This window comes from Microcaecilia unicolor, chromosome 3, assembly GCF_901765095.1.
Source record: "Microcaecilia unicolor chromosome 3, aMicUni1.1, whole genome shotgun sequence".
Classification (NCBI taxonomy): Eukaryota; Metazoa; Chordata; class Amphibia; order Gymnophiona; family Siphonopidae; genus Microcaecilia; species Microcaecilia unicolor.
In genome coordinates this window covers 213,882,032-213,906,863 of record NC_044033.1, presented here as the reverse complement: position 1 = coordinate 213,906,863, position 24,832 = coordinate 213,882,032, and the positions used below count along the sequence as shown (strand labels likewise).

At 45.7% G+C, this 24,832-nt stretch overlaps 1 protein-coding gene across 2 annotated transcripts; it reads left to right on the top strand.

The window, feature by feature from the left end:
* The first annotated feature begins 678 nt into the window (after positions 1-678).
* Positions 679-24,473, top strand: LOC115464957. Of its 2 annotated transcripts, XM_030195352.1 has the most exons (7): positions 8,052-8,111; positions 13,606-13,902; positions 15,085-15,405; positions 18,532-18,661; positions 22,184-22,224; positions 23,313-23,386; positions 24,241-24,473. In XM_030195352.1, exons 1-7 carry the CDS (start codon positions 8,102-8,104, stop codon positions 24,349-24,351), a joined length of 984 nt encoding a protein of 327 aa, XP_030051212.1. In that variant the 5' UTR covers positions 8,052-8,101; the 3' UTR covers positions 24,352-24,473. The 2 variants fall into 2 exon arrangements, 1 of the variants encoding a protein (XP_030051212.1); XR_003941295.1 differs by lacking the exons at positions 8,052-8,111; positions 13,606-13,902; positions 15,085-15,405; ... (2 more) ...; positions 23,313-23,386; positions 24,241-24,473 and adding exons at positions 679-814; positions 4,626-4,697; positions 6,615-6,683; positions 7,327-7,406.
* Positions 24,474-24,832: the final 359 nt, after the last annotated feature.

Genomic DNA, 24,832 nt, shown 5'->3' with positions numbered 1-24,832 from the left:
AATATTCATTGTGGATAACCTGAAAACCTGACTGGCTGGGGTGTCTCCAGGACCTGTTTTAGGAACCACTGACTTAGAGCATCAGTTGGACTTCACCTGGCCCTGCCCTTATGTCATCCCTGATAGAGTAGCTGGGCCCAGTAAGGGAAAAGCGGTTATATTTACATTTTTAGGTGACAACAGACTTGCAGAAAAGAGCACCAGGGAGCAATATGAACATGAAAGTGGGACTTCATTCTGTGAAAGCAAAGCTGCAGATCACCCTGAGGAAACAGTAGCTTGACCCTTGATTGGCTGGCGAGCAGCAGGCGGGAAGACTAACATGCAGGGGGCAGGGAAGGGAAGAACTAAACCACTAGATATTGTGAACCAGCCTTCCCTATGATGAATATTTCCGGGGTTTAAATATATGATCAGAATAAATACATTTTTATGCCTGTTTCAGAGCGGAAGAAAGAAAGTCACGTGGTTTTCAGATAAATCAGTTCTTCCAAATTTGTTTGGGACAGCTGCAGAGCTGCCAAGATACCCATTCCAGGAGGGAGACTTTTTGGCTGGTCCTGGATTTCTGCCAACCTCATCCTGGTGCATTATGGAACCTTCAGCACTGATTTCAGAATCAGGGACTACAAATCCCACACTGCTTTGGGAGATAAGTTAACCAGGACTGGCCAAAAAGTCTCCCTCCTGGAATGGGTAACTTGGCAGCTCTGCATTTGCTAGCTGAGTATCAACTGTCTCCACTGGCCCTTCTCTGAGAGCTCAAGTCTTTTGCTGCCTGTCTCTGTCTTCAGGTGGGACCCTCATGGACCAGGTATCTCAATTCTTAACATTTAAGATCCTCTTTTATTAAACTGTATGGTTTAGTAAAAGAGGCCTTAAGTTTCCAGCACTCATAAGAGCAGGTCAGGACATAGTAACTGCCTCTATTTACCTTTTCCTTTGTTCAGTTGCTAAAAACCTTCCTATTACGCTAATTTCAAATGAATGCTGGAACTTTTACTAAAAGCTGTTATCTCAGATTTTATTTGTAGTTTTCCAAGTGAGATCAAACACTCCTCAGATTATTTGTTATTTTGACAGTAATTTAAAGACTCTTTTCTTCATTTCAAACTTTTTTTTAAATTGGGGTAAAGGTTGTTTTAAATGACACAGAAGAAAAAAATACCAAAAACAACAAATAAAAAGTAGTAATTATGAGTGTGTGAAAGTTATTGATGAAATGGCAATAAAGTACTTCTTAAAATGAGGGTAGTGGTTACTTTAGGTTAACAGGTTAAATGAATGTCCATTGGCAATGTGTTGAGACTAAGTTACACAAATTTGAAAACCCTTTGAAACATTTTTAATTTTTAAATATCTTGGCTTCTTTAACAACTTTTAATTAAAGTTTTTGTACTTGGCAAATATATGTCACCAAAAATAGTTGCATTGATTAGTTGAATCTTTCCAATTACTTAAAAATAGTGTGACTAGAAAAAGACTTAAGTAAATATCTGAGGGACAGGTGGTGTGAGTGCACAAAGAGATACTTTGAGTATTGCCTGTTGGATTTATTTTTTTTTTGTTAATTTTATATTTTGTTTTGCTTTGTTTTTAGCATTTTGTAATTTTGTTTATGATTATAGTACAGATATTTTTATTGGCTTTCTATTAAATATAAAAAACAAAATAGAAACTATAATAACATAAACACAATGGCAGCATAACCCTACTACTACTACTTAGCATTTCTATAGCGCTGCCAGGGTTACGCAGCGCTGTACAAGTTTAAACATGGGGAAGGACAGTCCCTGCTCAAGAGAGCTTACAATCTAAAGGTAACAAACTATGTAGTCAGTGTAGGTAACATGAATGAGGAGGTGGTTAGGTGCCAAAGGCAAGGGAGAAGAGATGGGCTTTGAGTAAGGACTTGAAAATGGGCAGGGAAGGCGCATGGCGTATGGGCTCGGGAAGTCTGTTCCAGGCATAAGGTGATGCGAGGCAGAAGGGGCGGTGGTGGAGAAGGGTACAGATAGGAAGATTGAAGAAGGAATTTGTGGGTAGAGAAATAGATATTTTGTGCTACATTTTTAGCTAAATATGTTTCTAAGGGGGAAAATTCATCAAACAGTGGTGGTCATAATGCTGCTTGATGAATTCCTCCCTTACAAACTTAGCAACCCTTTTACTAAAGAGTCGCAATGTGGAAGTACCGCCGGCCCAACGCAGGTTACCGGCAGTAGTTCCACCCCCCAGCTCGTGCTATTTCTGGCACTTAGTGGAAATATTGAAAAAATATTTCCTCGGGGTTACCCGATGGTAATCGGGCAGCGTCACGCACTGCCTGGTTACCGCTGGGTTAGTGCGGGAGCCCTTACCACCACCTCAATGGGTGGAGGCAAGTGCTTCCCCCCCCCCCCCCCCCCGAAATGACCACACTGCCATTTCATTTTTAACTATTTTCACCCGCTGCAGAAAAAGGGGCCCTGGCACATGGCAAAAACAGCCACCACAGCTTAGTAAAAGGACCCCTTATTTAACTCAAAATGTAGCTCACAGCCGCTTGATGAATTTCCCTCTAAAGGTTTTCATATTCAAACGAGATTTTAGACTACTTTTTCTGTATCTCTTAATTCAAATTTATAAGTTGAGCATATAAAGTGTATCGCCAACAGATCTTGTTTAAATTAAATGATTTTAAGCAAGTGGAAAAAAATTAAGTGACAATTGAAATTAATATATTTACATTTTTTTGTTTTGCATCTGGTAAATCTGAAGATGACCCATAAGATTTTTTTTTTCAAGAAATCTGGCAACTAATTAATATTTAGTACTTTTTTTTGTATTGTTACCCACACATTGTCACACAGGTTTACTAAAGTGCACTATGGCCGCATTAGCGTATGTTAAACACTAACACGCCCATGGAAATGTATAGGTGCGTTAACATTTCGCACACTTTAAATTTAAAGGCACGTTAGAACGCTAATGCACCTTAGTAAACATACTCCATAATGTCAGAAGTATCCACCTCATAGCAATATACGGCAGGGGCATAGCCAGACCGGCGGGAGAGGGGTCCAGAGCCCAAGGTCAGGGGGAACATTTTAGCCTCCCCCCCCCCCCACCATTTTTGATCCCGCCGCCACCACCACCAACCTTGACCCCTCCCTTCCCGCCACCACCAACGTCGGGTACCTTTGCTGGCGGGGACCCCAACCCCCGCCAGCTGAAGTCCTCTTCTCCGGCGTGGCCGCATTGCTGGCTGATCTGCAAGGCTTCGTTTTGTTTCTGTGAGTCTGACATCCCCACACCACAATGGACTCTGGTCCCTTCCCACCTCAAGGTCTGGCTATGCCCCTGCTTCAGACCCTATCTTGGCGCCAAGATTCAGGCCTTAAAAGATTTGGGGGGGCCCTTTTACAGAGCGGTGGTAAGCCCAATGCAGGCTTACCGCTTGCTATTCCATGACTACTGGTCGAACACGCCCACCAGCAGCAACCGTTCCCAGGTAATCTATGGAAACATTTCTGGTTTTATCGTCATGTACAGGGGTTCTCAACCTAGTAGCCAGTCGGGTTTTCAGGATGCCCACGATGAATATGCATGAGATAAATTTGCATAGAATGAAGGTGGTGCATGCAAACTTATCCTGAAAACCTGGCTGGCTAGGTATGTCCGAGGACTAGGTTGAGAATCCCTGCTCATGTAGGATATCCAACTGGCTCCAGATTTGTGCAACATGGTTGATCCAGTCTCGAGTAGAAGTAAATCAATTTTTTTTACTCGTTCCAAAAGTACAAAGAGTAGGAAGTTATATGGAAATACTTTTAAAACAAATAGGAGGAAATATTTTTTAACTCAACGAATATTAAGCTCTGGAACTCTTTGCCAGAGCCTAGGATGTGGTGACAACGGTTAAAGTATCTGGGTTTTAAAAGGTTTGGACAAATTTCTTGAAGAAAAGTCCATAGTCCGCTATTGAGACAAACATGGGAAGCAACTGCTTGACCTGGGATTGGTAGTATGGAATGTTGCTACTCTTTGAAATTCTGCATGGAATCTTGTCACTCTTTAGAATTCCAGAATCTTGCTATAATTTGCGGTTCTACATAGAATCATGTCACTCTTTTTAGGATTCCAGAATCTTGCTATAATTTGCGGTTCTACATAGAATCATGTCACTCTTTTTAGGATTCCAGAATCTTGCTATTTGGGGTTCTACACGGAATCTTGTCACTCTTTAGGATTCCAGAATCTTGCTATTTTGGGGGGTTCTACACGGAATCTTTTCATTTTTTAGGATTCCAGAATCTTGCAATTCTTTGGGGTTCTACATGGAACATTGCCACAATTTGGGTTTCTGCCAGGTACTTGTGACCTAGTTTGGCCACTGTTTGGAAAACAGGATATTGGGCTAAAGGAAAGTGATAGAGAAATCAGAACTACAAATACCCACATGCAATGAGAATAAATCACAAGACTGGATCAACCCTGTGAAGCAAATCTGGAGTTGGGTGGATTTGTTCCAGATTCTCTCAGGAAAGCTGAAAACAAGTCCCAGAGTGCAATGTGGATAAAACAAGGATCACAGCCACCCATCCCTAAGGTTACGTTCAGGGGTTATCTTTTATTCTCTGCAGGAAATTTCCAGACATACAGATGCACCCGCAGGGGATGAAACAGGCACGGAGTCGGAGGTCTCTGATGATGAGGTAACAGTCAGCTCCTTGGACAGGTTATGAAATTTAATCTTTGAAACAGCAGCAGATAAAGGTGTTTGTTGTTTATTAAAATTTGATATACAATACTTAAAACAAAAATAAAATTGGAAAGTAAGTCTAAAAAATGATAATAGAACAAGGGAGCACTTTAATGCTATGACTAAAAAGAGGGTATTGCAGTATTAGACAAACAAAATAATGACAGAAAAATTCTCTGTAGCACTGATTATCTAATGGCTGAGAAAAATAGTCTTTAAAAGTGATTTAAACTCTTTTGTATCACAGGTGGTGGACAGATAACAGAGCTTTCAGAAATGGAGGGGGAGGGAGAGGGTAGTAAAAGGTGACAGATGGGTGGGGGCGACATGTACAAGGTGCAGGTACTAAACAAACACAAAAAGAGGCAAGTGATCTGCATTCCAGCAAAGTACAACACAACAAACAGACCGGCACCCTTGAAGAATAAAGCAGTTTTATTAAAATAAAACCCGAGGTGGCCACGTCTCACAACACAGGCTGCACCAGAGGAAGCGTTACAACACAAACAATAACAATTAAAATCATAAAAAATGAATCATATGTAGCATAAAAATACATCAATTCAAATCATAATTAAAAACAAAATGTAATATATAAAAACAGAACAGCTTTAAAAAGAAATAGCTAAAAACTGTGCCATGCAATAAAAACATACGTGGAGGGGCATTTTCGACATGTTGTCCTAAGTCCAAAGTTGGATGTTTTGTGCAAAATGAAGATAATTTTTGAAAAAGAAAAACATCTTTTTATTTTTTTAAAAATACTGTTTTGAACAAGATTTTGTATTTTGAATGGTTTTTTTTTGGTCTTTTTGAAAAAGGAAAAAAAAAAGTGAAAAATGTACAAAATCAAGCCATCCGGATGTAGGAGGAGCCAGCATTTTTAGTAGACTGGTCTCCCAGACATCCCAGGAGATAAATGGGGCACCCTAGGGGGCAGTGCAGTGGACTTCAAATAAATGCTCCCAGGTACACATCTCACCATTATTCCCTTATCTTGTCTGATGAGCCCCCCCCCCCCCCACAACCCATCCAAAACTCACAACCCCCAACTGTACGCCCTTATAGGTGAAGGGGGCACCTATATGTGAGTACAGGGCCGCCGAGAGACAGCTGGGCCCGGGGCAAGGCTGCCCCCCCGAGGCTGCTGCCCCCCCAATCGCTATTCAGGCCACCAGCACCACAGTCCATGGTCTCCAGCCCCGTCAACAGCCCCCTTCTGTTCGCCACCAGGCCCCCTGCGTTCAAATCAGCAGCACCTCACCTCCGTGTGAAAGCGCTACGGCAGACCGCCTCCCTTCGGGCCTTCCCTCCCTGTGTCCCGCCCTCATGGAAACAGGAAGCTACATCAGACGAGGGCGGGACACAGTGGTGTAGCCAAGGAGATATGAGAGAGACATTTAAATACCCTAGTATTTTGTATAGGGAGTCTTTTTATTCCAATTGAAAGAAAACTCTGGAAGAATGAGGCATATGATGAAGATGAAAGGAGATAGACTCGGGAATAATTTAAGGAAATATTTCTTTTACAGAAAGGGTGGTGGATGTATTTGAACAGCTTCCTAGTGGAGGTGGAAATGAGAATAGTATCTACATTCAAGAAAGCATGGGAGAAGAGGAGATTATAGATCTGAGCAGTTGGTGTGGATGAGCAGATGGGATAGGTCATCTGGTCTTTCTCTGTTATCATTTTGTATGTTTGTTTTTCCATGGCTGTGTTTTCTTCCATATCCTGATTTCATCAGATTTTAAACTTGTAAGGTCTTTGGTTAGTGGCAGCTAAGTGAACACACCCTGAGCTTTGGATGCTATTTTCTTTCTGCAGTAATTGAGATTCTAATGATAAATTCATTGTCTTTCTTCTTTGCAGATTTCCAGACATACAGATGTGACTGGTAGGGATGACGCAGGCATGGGGTCAGAGGTCTCTGATGATGAGGTAACAAAAGTCAGCTCCTTGGACAGATTATGAGATGTAATCAGCAGCCATAGTAGACTCATGCAAATAGAAACAGGGTTTTCAAGTGTTTCATTGATGCCGCAGGTGCAATTGAGTTTGGACAGGTTGCATAGCTATCAGAAGTTCGTGGATGTATGTGTGTGTGGGGGGGGGGGGGGGGGGAGTCCGAAAAGGAGGTGGATGAATGGGGGGACATGTACAAGGAGATAAATAGGGTGGAATAGAGACCTTTTCCTCTCTTCATTTCCCACCAATCAAAACCACCACCACCACCCCTTCTGCAAGAACGCTAAGAACAGGGAAATCATGGCAGAATGCTTTAGAGTGTCCTGTGGTCAGCCTATTTTGGCATGCTGAGCCCATATTAGAGCTAAGGGTCCCTAAAGTAAAACCCAGAGAGCAAAGGCAGAGCTGGAGCTATGACCTGAAGATGCACTGGCTCACAGCCTGAAAGCAAGAGGGAGCAGCAGGCTTTTTCCTCAGCATCTTATACAGGTGTGTCTGTTGCCCATGGCCCATATCTAGGACTGAAATGTACCAGGGGTGAATCCAGTGAGCGCAGGTGCTGCAAATACTAGGGCAGACTCTGAGGCTAAGAGTTAACTGTCTTGTGCTTCTTCAGGTCTCCACCAAGAAGGAGAAACATTATCGGCTGGGGGAGGACAACCTGGATGAGACCCTGGAATACGAGTTCCCTGCCACAGCAGGCGTGAGACCCTTTGCTATGAGAAGGAAAGATGATGAAGACATGACCTCCACAACACCCCAGCCGGGCACTCTAGATCCCGTTGCTATACTGAAACCAGTGATGGAATGAAGCAAAGTTGACCCCCCCCCCCCCTCCCCGGTTATTGAAAATTTCTATTTTCTAAATAAAGTTCCTTTTAGTTAATGTGGCTTTTGTTCATATATTGTTCACCGAGGCATAACGGCATCCTGCACATAGACAGATGTGGGGGGTGAGGGGTGGGATAGGTTGAGGCAGGTTGACTGAGGAAAAGAGGCTGTGCCTGATGGTTTTCTAAGAGCTGGGTCAGGACAGAGCAAAGAGAAGGACTGTGTGTGATAGGTCCCTGATGAGAGCTAGAGGGAGAGGGTGTGAAGCGAGAAGTGCTGTGTGTGCTTGATCCCTGATGAGAACTGGTCCAGGCGTGAGGCTTTGTTATGATGTGCCATCTCCTTGATGGGAGTTGGATGAGAATTAACGCACCAGCTTCCTACAAGGTTTATTTCTGCTCTGGGGTGTTATCTGCATTTGAAGCCTGTGCCTCACATCCTCCCCCTTGACTCAGCACAGCGAAGGATCCCCGCTGAATTTACTGCCCCAGAGCAGTGGCTATACCATGCTTCCTACCCTATTCACCCTTCTCTTCACTGCTGCAGCTCTGGACCTTGCGATGCCCAACGGTAAGGTGCAAACTGACCGTGTCTCTGCCTTTTTTACCTTTGCTTGCTTGACTGGGGGGGGGGTGGTATTTGAAGGAGTTAGATGCAGCAATGGGATATTGCTGGGTTAACAAAAATTCAGCACTACCTAAGTCAGGGCTTCGTAGCTGGTCACGGACTGGGAACCTGGAGACTTCAAGTTCCAAGGTTATTAAGGACTTTCTATACCGCCCAAGAGAACAAGCCATCTGGGTGGCGTGGAATCTAAAAAGAAAAGAGAGGAGAGCAAATACATTACAACACGGAAACAAAAATGGAACTGGAGTCGTACTACGATATTGACAGGAAAGAGGGAAAAGAGGGGGGAAAAACAGTATGGTGAGGGGAAACTATCAGGCACGAGTTGCTTCATCACATGGAACCTAAGTATAGGCATCTTGAAAGAGACCTCCACCTCTCCATTCACGTTTATGACCACATTACCTTCCAACACTTGTTTACTAGGTCTAGGGGGCACACAATGAAGCTAGAAAGTAGTAAATTTAAAATGAATCGGAGAAAATATTTCTTCACTCAATGTGTAATTAAACTGGAATTCGTTGTCAGAGAATGTAGTAAAAGCGGTTAGCTTAGCAGGGTTTTACAAAGTTTTGGATGGCTTCCTAAAGGAAAAATCCATAGAACATTATTAAAATGGACTTGGGGAAAATCCACTCTGTCCCAGAGCCGGTGGTTGGGAGGCAGGGATAGTGCTAGGCAGACTTATACGGTCTGTGCCCTGAAAATGACAGATACAAATCAAGGTAAGGTATACACAAAAAGTAGCACATATGAGTTTATCTTGTTGGGCAGACTGGATGGACCATGCAGGTCTTTTTCTGCCGTCATCTACTATGTTACTATGTTATTTCTAGGATAAGCAGCATAAAATGTACTGTTTTAGGATCTTGCCAGGTACTTGTGACCTGGATTGGCCACTCTTGGAAACAGGATGCTGGGCTTGATGGACCTTCGGTCTGTCCCAGTATGGCAACACTTATGTTAGTGAAGGAGGCTTTGATCCTGGTAACCTGGGTTCAATTTCCACTGCAGCCCCTTGTGATCTTGGGCAAGTCACTTAACCCTCCATTGCTCCAGGCAGTGGTGTTCCTTGGTCGGCTGCCACTCAGGGTGGATCGGCGCTGCGCACCCCCCCACACACACACCAGATGCAACACGATACACCCCCCCCCCCCCCCCAGACATTCTTCCTACCTGCTGGGAGCAGCCACGCGGCTGTCGGCTCTGCTGGTTCCCTGCTCCCTCTTCCCTAGAACAGGAAGTAATAGCAGAGGGAGCAGGAAACCAGCGGAGCCGGCAGCCACACGGCTGCCTCCTGCACCCTCCTGCAGCGTGCACCTAAAGCGGACTGCACCCACCGCTCTGCCCTTGGTACGCCACTGCCCCAAGGTACAAAAACTTAGACTGAGCCCTCTAGGGACAGAGAAATTTATTGCTTGTAATGTGTATAATGCTGCATACGTCTAGTAGCGCTATAGAAATGATTACATTGTGTGGTTAAATGTTTAGAATACTAGCATTTACATGAATAGTTTACACAGCACATATCTGTAATAGAGAGTTACACAGGCACAGAAATGTAACCCATCCCCACTGCAGGGCCACCGAGGGAGGGGGGGCAAAATTCCCCGGGCCCGGCGCCGGGGTCTCTCTCTCTCTCTCCTGATGGGACCCAGGTGATTGCATCCCGACAGAAGTAGGAGAGAGAAAACTCTGGGGCCGGGCCCCCCCTTGGAGGCTGGGGAGGAGCAGACACAGCAGGGCTAGGGCCTCTGGTTTGGCTGGTGGGGATCCCCCCCCCCCCAGCAGATGAGGTCTTCCTCCAGTGCTGCTCTTCACTCTGTCGCATTGCCTGCCATGCGGCTGCTTTTCCCCTCAGGCTGCGCATTCTTGGTTTTGAAATCGAGCATGTGCAATGTGAGAGAAAAAACAGCCGCAGGGCAGGCAGAGTGAAGAGCAGCGCTGGAGGAAGACTACTTCTGCTGGCATAGCCTCGGGATCCCCACCAGCAAAGGTATGTGGAGTTGCGGCGGTGGGGAGGGGGGTGGTCCTGCCCCAGGCACAGCTGTCTCTTAGTGGCCCTGCCCCAGTGGAATGTAACCCATACCCACTAAGACTGTCCTTCTATGTTTGAATTGTACAGCACTGCGTAACCCTAGTAGCGCTTTAGAAATGGTTGTTGTTGTTGTTGTTGTTATTTCATCCCCACCCGCAGGAGACAAACTACTTGACCGCAGCCCTCTGTTTTCCCCCAACCCCAACAGCCTCCCATGGTTTTTTTGAATGGTATTTACTATTCAACCAATTACCCCTCTCAGTGCATGCCAAGCCTCATGCTGGAGTCACCAGGGGTTTTGACTACACTCCCGCGGGAATCGCATGGCTGAACATTAAGCGCTACTTCTGTGATTAATTTTCAGTGCAGAAAGGTGTTCTTGATGGATGCAAGGCACCAAAATGGAGTAAAAATGGCAGATTTATATATTTGTTACATTCGTAACCCACATTTTCCCACCTATTTGTAGGCTCAATGTGGTTTACATAGTACCGGAGAGGCCTTTGCAGGCTCCGGTGTGAACAAATACAGGGTGAAGTTGTGGTAAGATCAAGTTCATGTGGCACAGCCACACTAGGGAATCATACAACAGAAGAGTTGTGTTATGTCCATTACGTGCTTTAGTTTGGTTGTGTTGCAGAGATTAGGCATTTAAGTTGGATCGGTAGGGTATGCCTTTTTAAACAGGTTGTTTTTTTAGTGATTTCCGGAAGTTTAGGTGGTCGTACGTCGTTTTCAAGGCTTTTGGTAATGCATTCCACAGTTGTGTGCTTATGTAGGAAAAACTAGATGCGTAAGTTGTTTTGTATTTAAGTCCTTTGCAGCTTGGGTAGTGCAGATTTAGATAAGATCGTGTTGATTCGGATGTATTTCTAATTGGTAAGTCCATCAAGTCTGTCATGTATCTCGGGGCTTCTCCCTAGATGATTTTGTGAACTAGGGTGCAGATTTTGAAGGCGATGTGTTCTTTGATTGGGAGCCAGTGTAGTTTTTCGCGGAGGAGTTTTGCGCTTTCAAATCAAATTTTACCAAATATAAGCCTAGCTGTCGTGTTTTGAGTGGTCTGAAGTTTCTTTAAGGTTTGTTCTTTACATCCCGCATAAATTCCATTGCAGTAATCTAAGTGGCTTAGTACCATTGATTGTATCAGGTTACAAAATGTTTCCCTCGGGGGAACAGGGGCGTAGCCAGACCTCGGCAGGAGAGGGGTCCAGATCCCAAGGTGGGGGGCACAGTTTAGCCCACTTTCGACCCCCCTCCCGCCTCTGACCCTCCTCCACCACTTTCCACCCCACCTCCCGCCGCCACCACTCCCCCACCACCTGGACATCAGGAGTCAGGATTCACAGAAGCAGGTCAGCAAACGTGCTGGCCGGCACTGAAGATGACTTCAGCTGGCGGGGGTTGGGGACCCCACCAGCAAAGGTATGTGGCGGCGGCAGTAGGGGGGCAGCGGTTGGGGGGTTGAAGGTAGAGGGGGTCAGGCTAAATCTGTGGGGGCCCATGGCCCCACCAGCTACGCCCCTGCGCGGGAAGAATTGCTTCACACGTTTGAGTTTCCACCTTGAGTGGAACATTTTCTTTGTTGTGGATGCCACTTGGGTCTCTAGTGTTAAGTTATGGTCCATTGTAACGCCGAGGATTTTCAAGCTGTCTGAGATAGGAAGGGTGTGATCTGGGGTGTTGATACTTGTGCGGATGTCCGCACTGTGTTGGGATGAGACAATGCGTTTTTTCTTTATTGAAAACACACTTAAATGTCCATTTATAGAATACCGCCTAAGTGCTTACATGCAAATCTACAAAGGGGGCGTGGCCATTGGAGGGGCATGGGCGGTTCAGGGGTATTCCCTTAAAATACGTGGTGTTCTAGAGTAATGTGGTTCCACACCCAAATTAGGCACTGGATTTTATTCTGGTTTCAGTTGGTATAACTCCTTGCTCCCAAAGTTGAGCGTGGATTCCGGCGCTCTTCTATTAAGGGCATCCGACGCAGAACGTCCATTACAGAATGCCACTCGGTGCCAATTTTTTTTTCAGTGCCAAATATTGAGCACCATTTACTGTGAATCTACCCAACTAATAACGAAGCACGTCTATTGATCTTCACGAAAGGGTACAACTAGGGAAAAGGAAATGGGACTTGATATACTGTCTTTCTGAGGTTTTTGCAACTACATTCAAAGCGGTTTACATATATTCAGGTACTTATTTTGTACCAGGGGCAATGGAGGGTTAAGTGACTTGCCCAGAGTCACAAGGAGCTGCAGTGGGAATCAAACTGAGGTTCCCCAGGATCAAAGTCTACTGCACTAACCACTAGGCTACTCCTCCACTCCACTATTGAACCATAGCTCCCATGTGTACAATTATCAAAACCTTACCCTTCTGCTACCCTACTCAAAGCCAAAAATAGTAATGGAGGGTCTGGATTCTTATGACCTTCCATTCTTATGTCATTAAACCCTCCCAATACACACCTGGATTAATGTAGCTGGACAGTTGGTACATGTCTAATTAGGCTTTGCGCGTTCCTAAATTATTAAGAATCATGCTACACCCCCTGGGAGGTAGCAACATCAGTATAAAAGCTTCCCACGCTAGCCAAAAACCCTTTTGACGCTTCGCAGTGGGCTTGGTATCTCGGGCTTCCAAACTCACAAGATCATGGAATTTAATATGCCAATGCAAGTCCTTTGGTGGGCAGGGATCTCTTCCTTATGGTTTTAGTTCCAGTCGATATTCCAGGGGTGTAGCCAGACACCTAATTATGGGTGGGCCTGGGCCCAGGATGGCTGGGCAGAATTCCACCCTGTCCCACAAGTGATTTGGTCTCTCCTTCTCTCGCCTGCATGCCATATGGTCTCTCAAACATCCCCCCTTCCCCAGCATAACTTTTAAATAGCAGATTTTCACCAGCAGCGAACAGCATACACACTGCTCATGTAGGACCCATAGTCTTCCCTGTGATGCAACGTCCTGTTTCCGCATAGATGGGAATGCATCAGAGGGAAGGCGGTGGGGCCGGTGCTAGCAGTATGTATCAGTCGCTGTTTGCTGCAGGCGAAGATCTGCTATTTACAAGGTATGCAGGAGGGACAGTTATTGGGAGTTTTTAGCAGGTGGGGCTTGGGAATCCCTGCCAGCCTCATCATAGGTGTGCTGCTACTGGGTGGGCCCTGGCCCACCCTTGGGTACGCCACTGTGATATTCTCTGTAATACTTTTTTTTTGGTGGGGGGGGGGGGATCTAGTAACCTAGGTGACCTCTTGAGTCTCGGATTCCATGATCCCTTTTTCTCTTCCTATTTTCTAAACCACTTTGAGAATTAAATTGATGGCTAGGACATCAAATATGTGACCAGCAATCACCGACTAATTTGCGTTTCTTCACTTGTAGATCGTAGGCAGGCTGCTTTGGGGAATACTGTCTCCATTCGCTGTTCAGTCAACACCCGGATTCTCCAATGGGAGTGGAAGCCGAAATTCCCCCTCTGTGCCAGTGACAGTGCCAGGGTCATCACGGTGATGGGTCCCAAAGGGTTCATCCCTCCTCTGCATTTCAGGAACCGTCTTCGTCATAGCATTAGTAGCAAGAACCTTGAGCTTCGGGGAACTCTGATTGGGGACTCGGGGATATACACCTGTGTGGCAGAGAACGGGAAGAAATGGATCACTGATCTGCAAGTCCAGGAAGGTGAGTGACTTCTCACCATTTTTTGTTCCTACACCCAACACTAAAACTCCCCCTACACCCTGTGCTTCTGCACCCAAGGGCATAGCCAGACAGCCAATTTTGGGTGGGCGTGAGCCCGAAATGGATGGGCACAAACTTCAACCCCTGCTGGGCCCCCCCTACCCTCAAACACAAACTATTGAATACCTGAGGGGGGGGGGGATGGGACTTGATATACCGCCTTTCTGAGGTTTTTGCAACTACGTTCAAAGCGGTTTACATATATTCAGGTACATATTTGGTACCAGGGGCACTGGAGGGTTAAGTGACTTGCCCAGAGTCACAAGGAGCTGCAGTGGGAATTGAACTCAGTTCCCCAGGATCAAAGTCCACTGCACTAACCACTAGGCTACTCCTCCACTGAGCTGGTGGGGATCCCCAAACTGCACCAGCTGAAGATTTCCTCCTCCTGCCAGTAGTCCATACATGCTCAGTGCTTCCACCTGGTGAAAACTGAGCATGTGCAGAGGGGCCCATGTGTGGTGTCAGCTGCCGTTTGGAAGGGCATTGGCTGCATGATGAGGAGGAAATCTTTAGCTGGTGGGGTTTGAGGATTCCTACCAGTCACACCAAGTGAGCCACAATTTTGGGTGGGCCTGAGTACAAATTGGTGGGCCATAGCCCACCCAGGCCCAACTGTAGCTATACCACTGTCTGCACCATTCCCCCACACTGCCTCTACTGTGAGTGGCAGGGTCCGTGAGAGATTGGAGCGACCCTGTAGCAAGCACTCCTGTACCATTCTCTGCAGCACCTCCTCCTGGGAGAGACTGGGACTGAAAGTGCTGCGAATTCTCTCCCCCCCCCCCCCCTTTACAGCCAGATACTGTGCATCTCCTCCTAGGAAAGGCTGGGACTGAAGGAGCTTTGAGTTCTCCCCCCACCCCACAGCACCTGTTGTTGGGAGAAGATGAAATTGCAAAAACTGTGAGCTCCCCTACACCCGCCCCCCCCCCCCCCCCCCCCCCAGTTAAAGCTCCTGCTAAGAGAATCTGGGACTGCAAAAGCTGTGAGCTTAACCACCACAGCCAGTGTTAACAGCACCATTTCGTAAAGCACCTCCTACTGGGATTGCAGGAACTGAGTTCCCCCCCCCCCCCCCCCTGTACGATCATGAACTGTGTTTCCTCCTCCTTTGCTCAGGCTGTTTCAATAATATCAACCTCACCATCATCAAGAAAGAACCCTTTGAGGCAACTCTGTACTGTAAACTCTGCAGCCCAATCACGTCAGAAGAGAGCTCTTTCATCTGGACTGTGAACGACATTCCCCTAGAGCAGCTGCTGGGGAACCAGCGGATGAGGACGGGGGCCATTCTGAGTGTCCCCCTCAGAAACAAGAGCCTTCTGGGAGCCTGGCGGTGCAAGTCCACAGCAAACCCGGCTTGGTACGCCGAGCACTGCCTGGAGCTGGAGTCGCCTGACTATAAGCCGGAAGAGGACATGAAGTATGGGGAAGAGAATGGTGAGGACACAATGTACTCTCAGTACCCTCCATCCCTTCGCCATGATGAGGGCAGACCTTTGACCTTCGAGCTTGTTATCCAAAGCAGTGGCTCTCGGTCCAGTCCCTGGGACACACCTAGCCAGTCAGGTTTTCAGGATATCCATAATGAATATGGATTAGGTAGATTTGCATGCAAATTTGTCTTGTGCATTTTTATTGTGGCTAGTCTGCTAGCCCTTATCCACAGCCTTGTTACTTCTCGCTTAGACTATTGCAATTTACTTCTCACTGGTCTTCCGCTCAGCCATCTCTCTCCTCTCCAGTCCAGTGGCGTAGCCAGACAGCCAATTTTGGGTGGGCCTGAGCCCAAAGTGGGTGGGCACAAAATTTTCTTTCTGCCCTGCCCCCTTCCTCCCCCTATTCTCCACCTCTCCCCCAGCACCTCCCAACTCAAAATAGAAACAGAAACACTTTAGCTCATGAGGAAAGTGACATCTGCTATGCATATTCTCAAGCTATCATATTTCAGTTAAGATTCAAAATAAAATGCCTTTTCTACCTTTGTTGTCTGGTCATTTTCTTTTTCCATCATGTTGATCCAGTTTCTCTTTTGAACGTTCCAATCTTTCGGCTATTTCTCCTTCAAGCAGCTGCTGTCCATTTGTCTTTTTTTCCTCTCTTGTTCCATTCCCTCACTTCACTTGCCTCTGACATATTGACCTTTCCATTTTAGCTCTTTCCTCTCTTTTTTTTTTCTTTTCTTTTCTCTGTCCACCCAAATTTTATCCTAACCCCTTTTCCTTTGTTTTACTTTTCAGATACCTGTCAGATTTCCATGTCCTTTCCACACACTAGTTCTCCTATTCCCCATCTCTCTACTTCCCCAGCCATCCATTCCCTTCCATGTTCAATCTATTCCCCATTACCATATTTCTTTCCCCTGTAATCACCATCCTCCTCGAGTTTATTTCCTTGCCACCCCCTTGGCATCTCCCACATGGTTCCACCTTTCCCAGTGTCTCTCTCCCTCTACCCTTCTAGCCCAGCATCTGCTCCCTCTCTTCTCCCCACCCTTCACCCCCTCCCAGCATCTTCCTGTCACTTCTCTCTTTCGTCTTGCCCCCCTCTCCTGTGATCCAGTGTGGCCAGGATTTCCCCCACTTCTTCCCTCATGCCCAGCACCCCCTCTCTGTGACCTGCCCCTCCCTGTGGCCAGAATTCTACCCCCCCCCCCTTCGAGCATGCCCTCTCTGTCCAGTCTCTCCCTGTGTGTAGATTAGAATCCTCTCTCATTCTTTTCTTAAAGTCTAACATTCCTTCTCTATAAGCTTTTTCTTTCCCCCCCCCCCACCCCCCAATCTAGAATCTCCTCTTTATTTCTCTCCACCCTCTGATGTCTTTATTCCCCAACTCTGGTGCCCTTACATGATCTAGCCATCCCCCTTCCCCCTCTCTCCCTTCAGCCCTCTTCTTAATCTTATGATCTTCCTGACCTGTTTACTCACTGCAGCAGCTCCTTTCCCCTGCAATCCTGCTGGACCCGACCTTCATTGGTGCTTGCCTCCGGATCACCGAAGATTCGTGGGCAGATGTCATCCATTCCTCAGACTGCAGCGCGGGACCAGCCACATGCCCGCTAACAGCTCTGCGCAGCGTTCCGCCTCTGAGTCCCGCCCCTTAGGATACAAACTTCCTGTTTCTGTGTCGGAAACAGGACGTTTGTGTCGTAAGGGGCGGGACTCGGAGGCGGAACGCTGCGCAGAGCTGTTAGCGGGCATGTGGCTGGTCCCGTGCTGCAGTGAGGAATGGCTGATATCTCCCCAGCTGGATCTTCGGATGCTGCCAATTCGTCGGCTGCTGTGCTGGCGTAATGTGTGCAGCTGGCAGCATAACGTCGCTGCTGAAGCTTCAATGGTAGGAAGGACTGGCTCGTTTTATTTTCTACTGGGTGGGCCTGAGATGAAAATGGGTGGGCCCGGGCCCACCCGTGGCTACGCCCCTGCTCCAGTCTGTCCAGAATTCTGCAGCACGACTTATTTTCCGCAAGAATCGTTATGCCCACTCCTCAAGTCACTTCACTGGCTCCCTCTCTGCTTCCGTATTCAGTTCAAACTCCTCTTGCTGACCTTTAAATGCATCCACTCTGACCCCTCACTACCTCTCATCTCTCCCTACATTCCTCCCCGTGAACTCCACTCTCTGAATAAATCTCTCTTATCGTCCCCCTTCTCCTCCACCGCCAACTCCAGACTGCGTTCCTTTTATCTTGCGGCACCTTATGCCTGGAACCTTCCTGAGCCCATACGTCTAGCTCCATATCTACCTGTTTTTAAATCTATGCTGAAAACCCACCTTTTCACTACTGCCTTTGGCTCCTAACCCTACTCATTTGCCCTCCTTCTCTCCTGTTCCTCTTTACCAGTAATTCCCTTGCCTATAAATGTCTTTACCTAGATTGTAAGCTCTTTGAACAGGGACTGTCTCTGTGTCTCATGTTCAGCGCTGCGTACGCCTGGTAGCGCTATACAAATGTTAGTAGTAGTAGTAACTGGTTAGATCTGGCCTGGGTTGAGAATCTTGCCCTAGGGCAGGGGTTCCCAACCCACTCCTCTAGCAACATCTAGCCCAGTGGTTCCCAAACCTGGTCCTGGAGGCACCCCAGCCAGTCAGGTTGTCAGGATATGCACAATGAATATTCATGAGATAGCTTTGCGTGCACTACAGGCAGTGAATGCAAATCTTACTCCTGAATATTGTTGGTGTCCTGAAAACCTGACTGGCTGGGGTGCCTCCAGAACCAGGTTTGGGAACCATTGATGTAGCCAATCAAGTTGTCAGGATACCCACAATGAATATGCAGGAGAAATTTGCATGCCCTACCTTCATTCTATGCAAAGCTACCTCATGCATATTCATTATGGATATCCTGAAAACCTGATTGGCTAGGTGTGTCCAGAAGACTGGGTTGGAAAGTTCTGTCGTGCATATATAACAGGTCAAATCAGACCCAGATCGGCCTCTGCTAACCTGGAGCCCCCCCGCATTTGAGTTGTAAGTCCACTTATCTTCCCTCCAGCTCTGCTCTGCCACAGTGTGGTCCTGTTTCTCTCAAGTCATCTGAATCTCATCCTTGCCTTGCTGTAGATCCAGAAGCTGGACCCAAGCCTGCACCCATCAACCTATTCCAGCTCATCCTTATGGCTCTCGGTGCCCTGGCACTCTTCTCCTTGGTCATCCTTTGCCTCTGTTTCTTCTGTAAAGGAGCACAGGACAGGTAAGGGCAGTCGGGACTAAGGGTGCTGCTTTGAACTCAGCCAAGGCAGGAAAAGTCGGTTCAGCTCTGGTCACCAAGCCATGTAACCCTGCCACCAGGGCTGTATTTAGTAGTAGTGGGGTGAGCAGGGAATGACTTAAGACTCCAGTTAAAGAGAAGTTTAGCCTGCTCCAGGTTTTACTGTGCATAACCCCAAGGTCTTGGACCTTCAGATACCTGCAAAGGATTCTCATCTGGTCCCACCATAGTTTCTTCTTTTTTTAATTATTTCTATTGAGTTTTACAAATATACAACAAACATGATCAAGACAGAAAAACAAGTATGCGAGTACACTGTACAATAACCAAAGCTGAGTTTAAACATGGCTAAGTAATAAGAGAAAGAAAAAGATCTAGAGTTTTCCATTTCTTAAGACCAGATGAAGGACCCAATGAGGAATAAGTAATGGATTGTTCATATTTTTAGATAGTAAAATCTAGTTCCACCAAAGATAGACATTCACTTGAGAGTTGTCCTTCCAATGGGAGACCATGAATTTTAATGGAACAGATATTAGAAAATCAAACAATAATTTATCATCTGAAAGAAAAACTGGAATACAAATGGACTTCCAGATTATATATTTTCAATTTATCCCAGACATCTGACCTAAACAAAACTAGATTAGGGCATTCTCGTAAAAGATGTATACCAATTCCTATATATTTTTTAAATGACCAGTAGAGGAACCAGAGAATTTACTCTTTCTTGGAATCCAAAGAGCCCGTATAAAGAAAAGAGATTGCGTTAAAGCAGCTGATAAAGACACTCTTGGGCCATTCGACCAAACTCGAGACCAATGAGTAGATCTGATAATGAGTCATTGAGCTCTAATTCCCATACTTGTTGAGTATACCTACAAGATGAGGTAGTGTAGGGTTGCATTGGTCTATAAAACAATAAGGCCCTATGATTTAACCTACAATTATCTTCAACAAAGCTGTTAAAATCCAAGACATGATAAATATAACTGAGATTCCATTTTTTTTATTTAATTACACTACATAGTTGCTACCTAAAAATCAACTAAAACAAAGGTAAACAGTCAAAGCTACAAATATAAACTCAGCTTAACAAAAGAGCAGTTTATCTTGCAATCACAATCGTTCCCAATATGTATAAACTTTTTTTAAAAAACAAGACCTCAACAGCTTCCCGTTGAGATAATTCAGTGTTGAATAATTGCCCCCCTTTTATTTTTGGAGCATCTCAACTCTCTGCGGAGCAAGGTATTATCATTAGTCTTTTTTTATTATTGATAAAGAGGGGAAAAACATGAACCAACACAAAAAAATTCTACTTATAGAGAAAAATCATTAGTTCTTTAAAAAAAAAAAAAATCCCTCTTCATTCTTTTTCAGTCAACTAAATGTGATTGTATGAAAAAGTACCCTATCAAGAACGTGCAATCGTATACTCAAAATCCCCAAATGAAAAAAATATATATGTAATGAGGATCTTTGAAAAACAGCCGGTCCCCCCCCCAAAGTGGTGCACCAGTAAAAACTTATCTACAATGGAGTGACCCCTTCCTTGGATCCCGATAGCTTCCTTCAACTTTTACATCTTTACCACGGCGTCATCCTCCACTCACTCACACTGGGTCCGGTCCTGCAAAAAACAGATCTTATTTTCAATCTCCTTCAATATTATGCCTTGGGAACGATTGTGATTACAAGATAAACTGCTCTTTTGTTAAGCTGGGTTTATATTTGTTGCTTTGACATACGAAGTTGGTACCATTTCAGCATATGAGAATTGGGAATATTAAACTCTGTTTGTAATTGAGCAAAAGTTTTAAGGCTACCATCAAATATCAATTGACTAAAAAAAAAACCCAGATATTACAATTCTGCGAAATAGGCCAATTTATGGTCTTACTGCTAATCATTAATTTCTTATTGTTCCACAAAACATTAGAGAGAAAATTTGAAGACTTTGGGAAAGAGTTTGACAAAACTGAAAAAGCTGTTATAGCTGTAGTTTTAAAGGGAAGAGGCAGGTGCCGGCAGCAGGGCCGCGTATGGGAATCACTGCTGCTAGGTTTGGAACGTGATGAAACGGGTAAATGTGACAAACGGGGTGGCCACTCCCCGAAGAGTAAATCATTTGTTTACTCTTTCCAAAAATACTAAGACTAGGGGACATGTGATGAAGCTACAAAGTAGTAAAATTAATACAAATCGGAGGACATTTTTCTTCACGCCACGTGTAATTAAACTCGGGAATTCATTGCCAGAGAATTTGGTAAAGGTGGTTAGCTTAGCAGGGTTTAAAAAAGGTCTGAATGGCTTGCCACCTCTGCCATATTAGCTGTGCAGGCACAGGCACGGAGTATCACCAGTGCCTGCGTAACTCCTGGCCCTGCACCACTCTGGTACCGCAGCAGTCACACTGGATTTTCAGTAGCACTGTGGGCCCCACCTTCCAAAATTTTAAAGGGTCAGGAGAGGCTCCCGGCCCTTTCAATCACCTGTCCAGCTCTAACTGGGCCTGTTCCGTGGCACTTAACTGAATGGTGCTGAAAAGGCCTGATTAGCACCCAAGCCGAAACTGGCTATTTTGGAGGCAGATTCGGCCCTTAATCAACTAATAAGTTAACTACATAAATAGGACCATGTGAAAGTCAATCTGATGTTTATACAGTTCTTCATCGACCTTAAGTGCTTAATGTCACACTTTAGTGGCTATGATTTTGCCAGCTCCGTGTATCCGGAAATTCAAGGCCGGAGCCTGGATCTGACCTGGCATTTAAATTCGGGCACAACGCTGATCGCTGCTGGTTGAACATCGGGCTTTGGTGCCACTGAACATCCAGGGATGGCCTGCTCACAGCAACTTAACTAGAGAAGCTCTTGCCATGTTGACTTATTAAACCAATTCTTAACTGATAATCCTTGGAGTCACCTTATTGCCCCAGAAACAGGCCCTTGGCTGCTTCATCTTGAGGTGAGACCAGTGCGCCTTCCCCTATACATAGTAACATAGTAGTTGACGGCAGAAAAAGACCTGTACGGTCCATCCAGTCTGCCCAACAAGATAAATTCATATGTGATACTTTAAATGTATACCTGACCTTGATTTATCCTTGCCATTTTCAGGGCACAGACCGTAGAATTCTTCCCAGTACTTGCCCCGCTTCCGCCACCCAATCTCCGCTAAGCTTCTGAGGATCCATTTCTTCTGAACAGGATTCCTTTATGTTTATCCCACGCATTTTTGAATTCAGTTACCGTTTTCCTCTCCACCACCTCCCGCGGGAGGTCATTCCAAGCATCCACCCCTCTCTCCGTGAAAAAATACTTCCTGACATTTTTCTTGAGTCTGCCCCCCTTCTAACATAAAGCTTCTTAAAAAGAAAAGTTTTCAAGTAAATACAATCCACCTTTTTCTTAATAGGTACAGCTTCCCCCTAGTCAACATTGGAAGTATAATGGAAAAACCTTGTACTAGTTTTTAAATCTTCTTTTTTTTCTTTTTAGGTATGAGAAGACCCAAGCTGACATCGCAGAAGTCAGATTAGGTAATCACAATGAATTCCATTATAACAGATTAATTCAAGTGCCTGGTCATCTCCACTCCCTACCCCCCCAATACTATAGTAGACCTCAAAAATGAAATCAGGCCAGGAGACAGGGACACTAAAACAAGAGTCTAACATTACTGGTTTGAAAATTACTACATAAAAATGATCTCTACCTAAAGCTTATCTGTAGTATGGTAGTAGCAGCCTTCCTGCTCATTTAGGCTCTGCAAACAACCTTAAACATTTTTTTTTACAGGCTCTGGATTCTGCAGTGTGACAAAGCTGGCCAAAGCTCAGCGTATATGTCCGTGTCTCCCCCCCCCCCCCCCCCCCCAGAACTAGGATGGTTACAGGCCCTTCCCCACTTGGGTGAAAAGTTTTGTAAAAAACATTTTTTTTTAAACATTTTTGCTGAAAATGGACATGTGGCAAAATGAAATTGCTGCACGCCCATTTCAGGTCTGAGACCTTACCGCCAGCCACTGACCCAGCGGTAAAGTCTCAAGCGGTAATGACCTATGCGCACGTCCCCAAATAAAATGTATTGTTTGGACATGCGTATTGGACGGGCGCCAAAATCAAATTACCGCTACAGCCACGCAGTAGCCGGGCAGTAACTCCATTTTGGCACGTGTTGGGCTTAGTAAAAGGGCCCCAAAATATCATTTACATCTGCTTGGGGGTATTGCTGCTAGTAAACAGTTTGGACTGCTGTTCGATAATAAACTTTATATAAAAAATGTCGCTGATGCTTCTATAGGTTGTGATAGCCCCTGTCCTGAAGGCCGTGCAACTAGGAAATCACACTGCCAGAGTCCATTTAACTCGAGGTTCCTGCGCTCATAAGAACACAGTCTTAGCTTAGGCTGGTCATGTCACTCTGCACTAAATTTTTAAACGCCATTAAACTGGGTCAAGTGCCTTCCAGCTCAGCGTTCCCTCTTCTTCCAGTAACAGAATACTGTATAAGCAACTGGTAGAGTGGGGAGACAAGTAGATGAGTCGTGTTCTTTCTACCAGCAAAGACTAATGTTGGCATTTAAATAAAAATCAGGGCTTGTTACATTTCTATATTCCCATTGTAGATGAGACTCAGCTGCCAGCAGGAGACTCCAGCCAGCAAGATCCATCACCAATAAGAAGGACCCCTTCTGAAAAGGTAAGCACCACATCTGTGAGCCTTGAAAGCTGTGCTCCTTGGGACAGCCAAAGCCAGTACAAGGGTACTGACTGCCTTAGGCAGGGGCGGACTTAACATTCGGGCAACCGAGCAGTAGGGACTGTCCTTCTTTGTTAAACTGTACAGCGCTGCGTAACCCTAGTAGTGCTCTAGAAATGTTAAGTAGTAGTAGCAGTAGTAGTGATCTAGTGGCCTTTGTTTTGGGTGGGGGGGGGGGGAGACATGTTCTTTGCTGCCCGTTGTGCTGCTGCTATTCCCCCTGCCCAGCACTGCTGTATTTCAAAAATGGCTAGAGACACCCTGCGGAAGTCTCGGCAGCCGTTTTGAAAAAACGGCAGGCGGGGGAATAGCGGCAGCGCAGCAGGCAGGAAAGAAAATGCTCCCCCCCCCCCCCAAGACCACGGGGGATGTCAGCTGTGGCAGAAGGGAGGGGGTGTTGGGCAGCACCCGGGCGAAAAGGCCTTCACCTTCAGTCCGCTCCTGGCCTTAGGCAACCTTCAGCCTTATTACCCCCCCCCCCCCAGGGCAAGCCTTTACTATTAAAACCTTTGCCGAGGGTGTCTCACACAGGTACACAAATGAGAGAAATCTCCAACGTCATTTACCCGGTTTGAAGTTTGCTCATCCTTCCTGCAGATAAAAATATGAATAGTTGGTGTGTTTGAGTTGCTGTAGCTGCTCTTTGCTTCCTCCAGAAGCTGCAGCCCTAGGCGAGAGTCTAGTCACGCCTAATAATGATTACGCTAACCAGTTCATATGGGAATGTGATGTCCACCAGCAAGAGGGATTTTAGTCCAAGACAGATGATCTCATACCATTTGCTCTCTCTACAGGAAGGTGGTGGCGTGCATTACGTGGAGCTGGAACAATTTCCTCCTGCCAGGCAAATCCTCAAGTCCCCCAGCTTAGGCCGCCCCTCCACCATTTATGCCACTGTCGTCTGATGCACTTCAGACCTGACAAAAGGGCAAAGCTGGGCCCACCAGAAACTCTCTGCCCTTCAAGCCCCACTGTCACTCACCAATATGGTAACAGGAACCACCGATCGATTTACTGCATCGAAGATGTATTTGGTGTCTTCAGGATGTTATACTTTTACTACGGTCTTGGCTTTCTCTAGAGCATCTCTAGATGTGGAATGCAATGTCAAGTCTACTTCGCTTAACTACCAGTTGCCAGAAGTTCAAGAAAGTGTTGAAAACACAGTATTTTGTTCAAGCTTTTTTTTTTTTTTATGTGTACTACAGCTTTTGGGAAGGATGAGAGCAGCACTTTCTGTTTGTCTTATGGAAATTATGATTCCGATATTTTATTTTGTTGTAATTTTGCTAATTGAAATTGTTTTGAATGTTTTTATGGAAGCCGCCTAGTTCTTAGGCGGATTACATTTTTAAAAAAAATAAATAAATAAAAATGTTTTTTTCC

Bases quoted from the DNA above. Each gene is read 5' to 3' on its own strand.
- LOC115464957 (XM_030195352.1), top strand. The intron at 22,225-23,312 runs GTAATCACAATG...TTCCCATTGTAG, and splicing joins CATCGCAGAAGTCAGATTAG to ATGAGACTCAGCTGCCAGCA. The intron at 23,387-24,240 runs GTAAGCACCACA...CTCTCTCTACAG, and splicing joins GAAGGACCCCTTCTGAAAAG to GAAGGTGGTGGCGTGCATTA.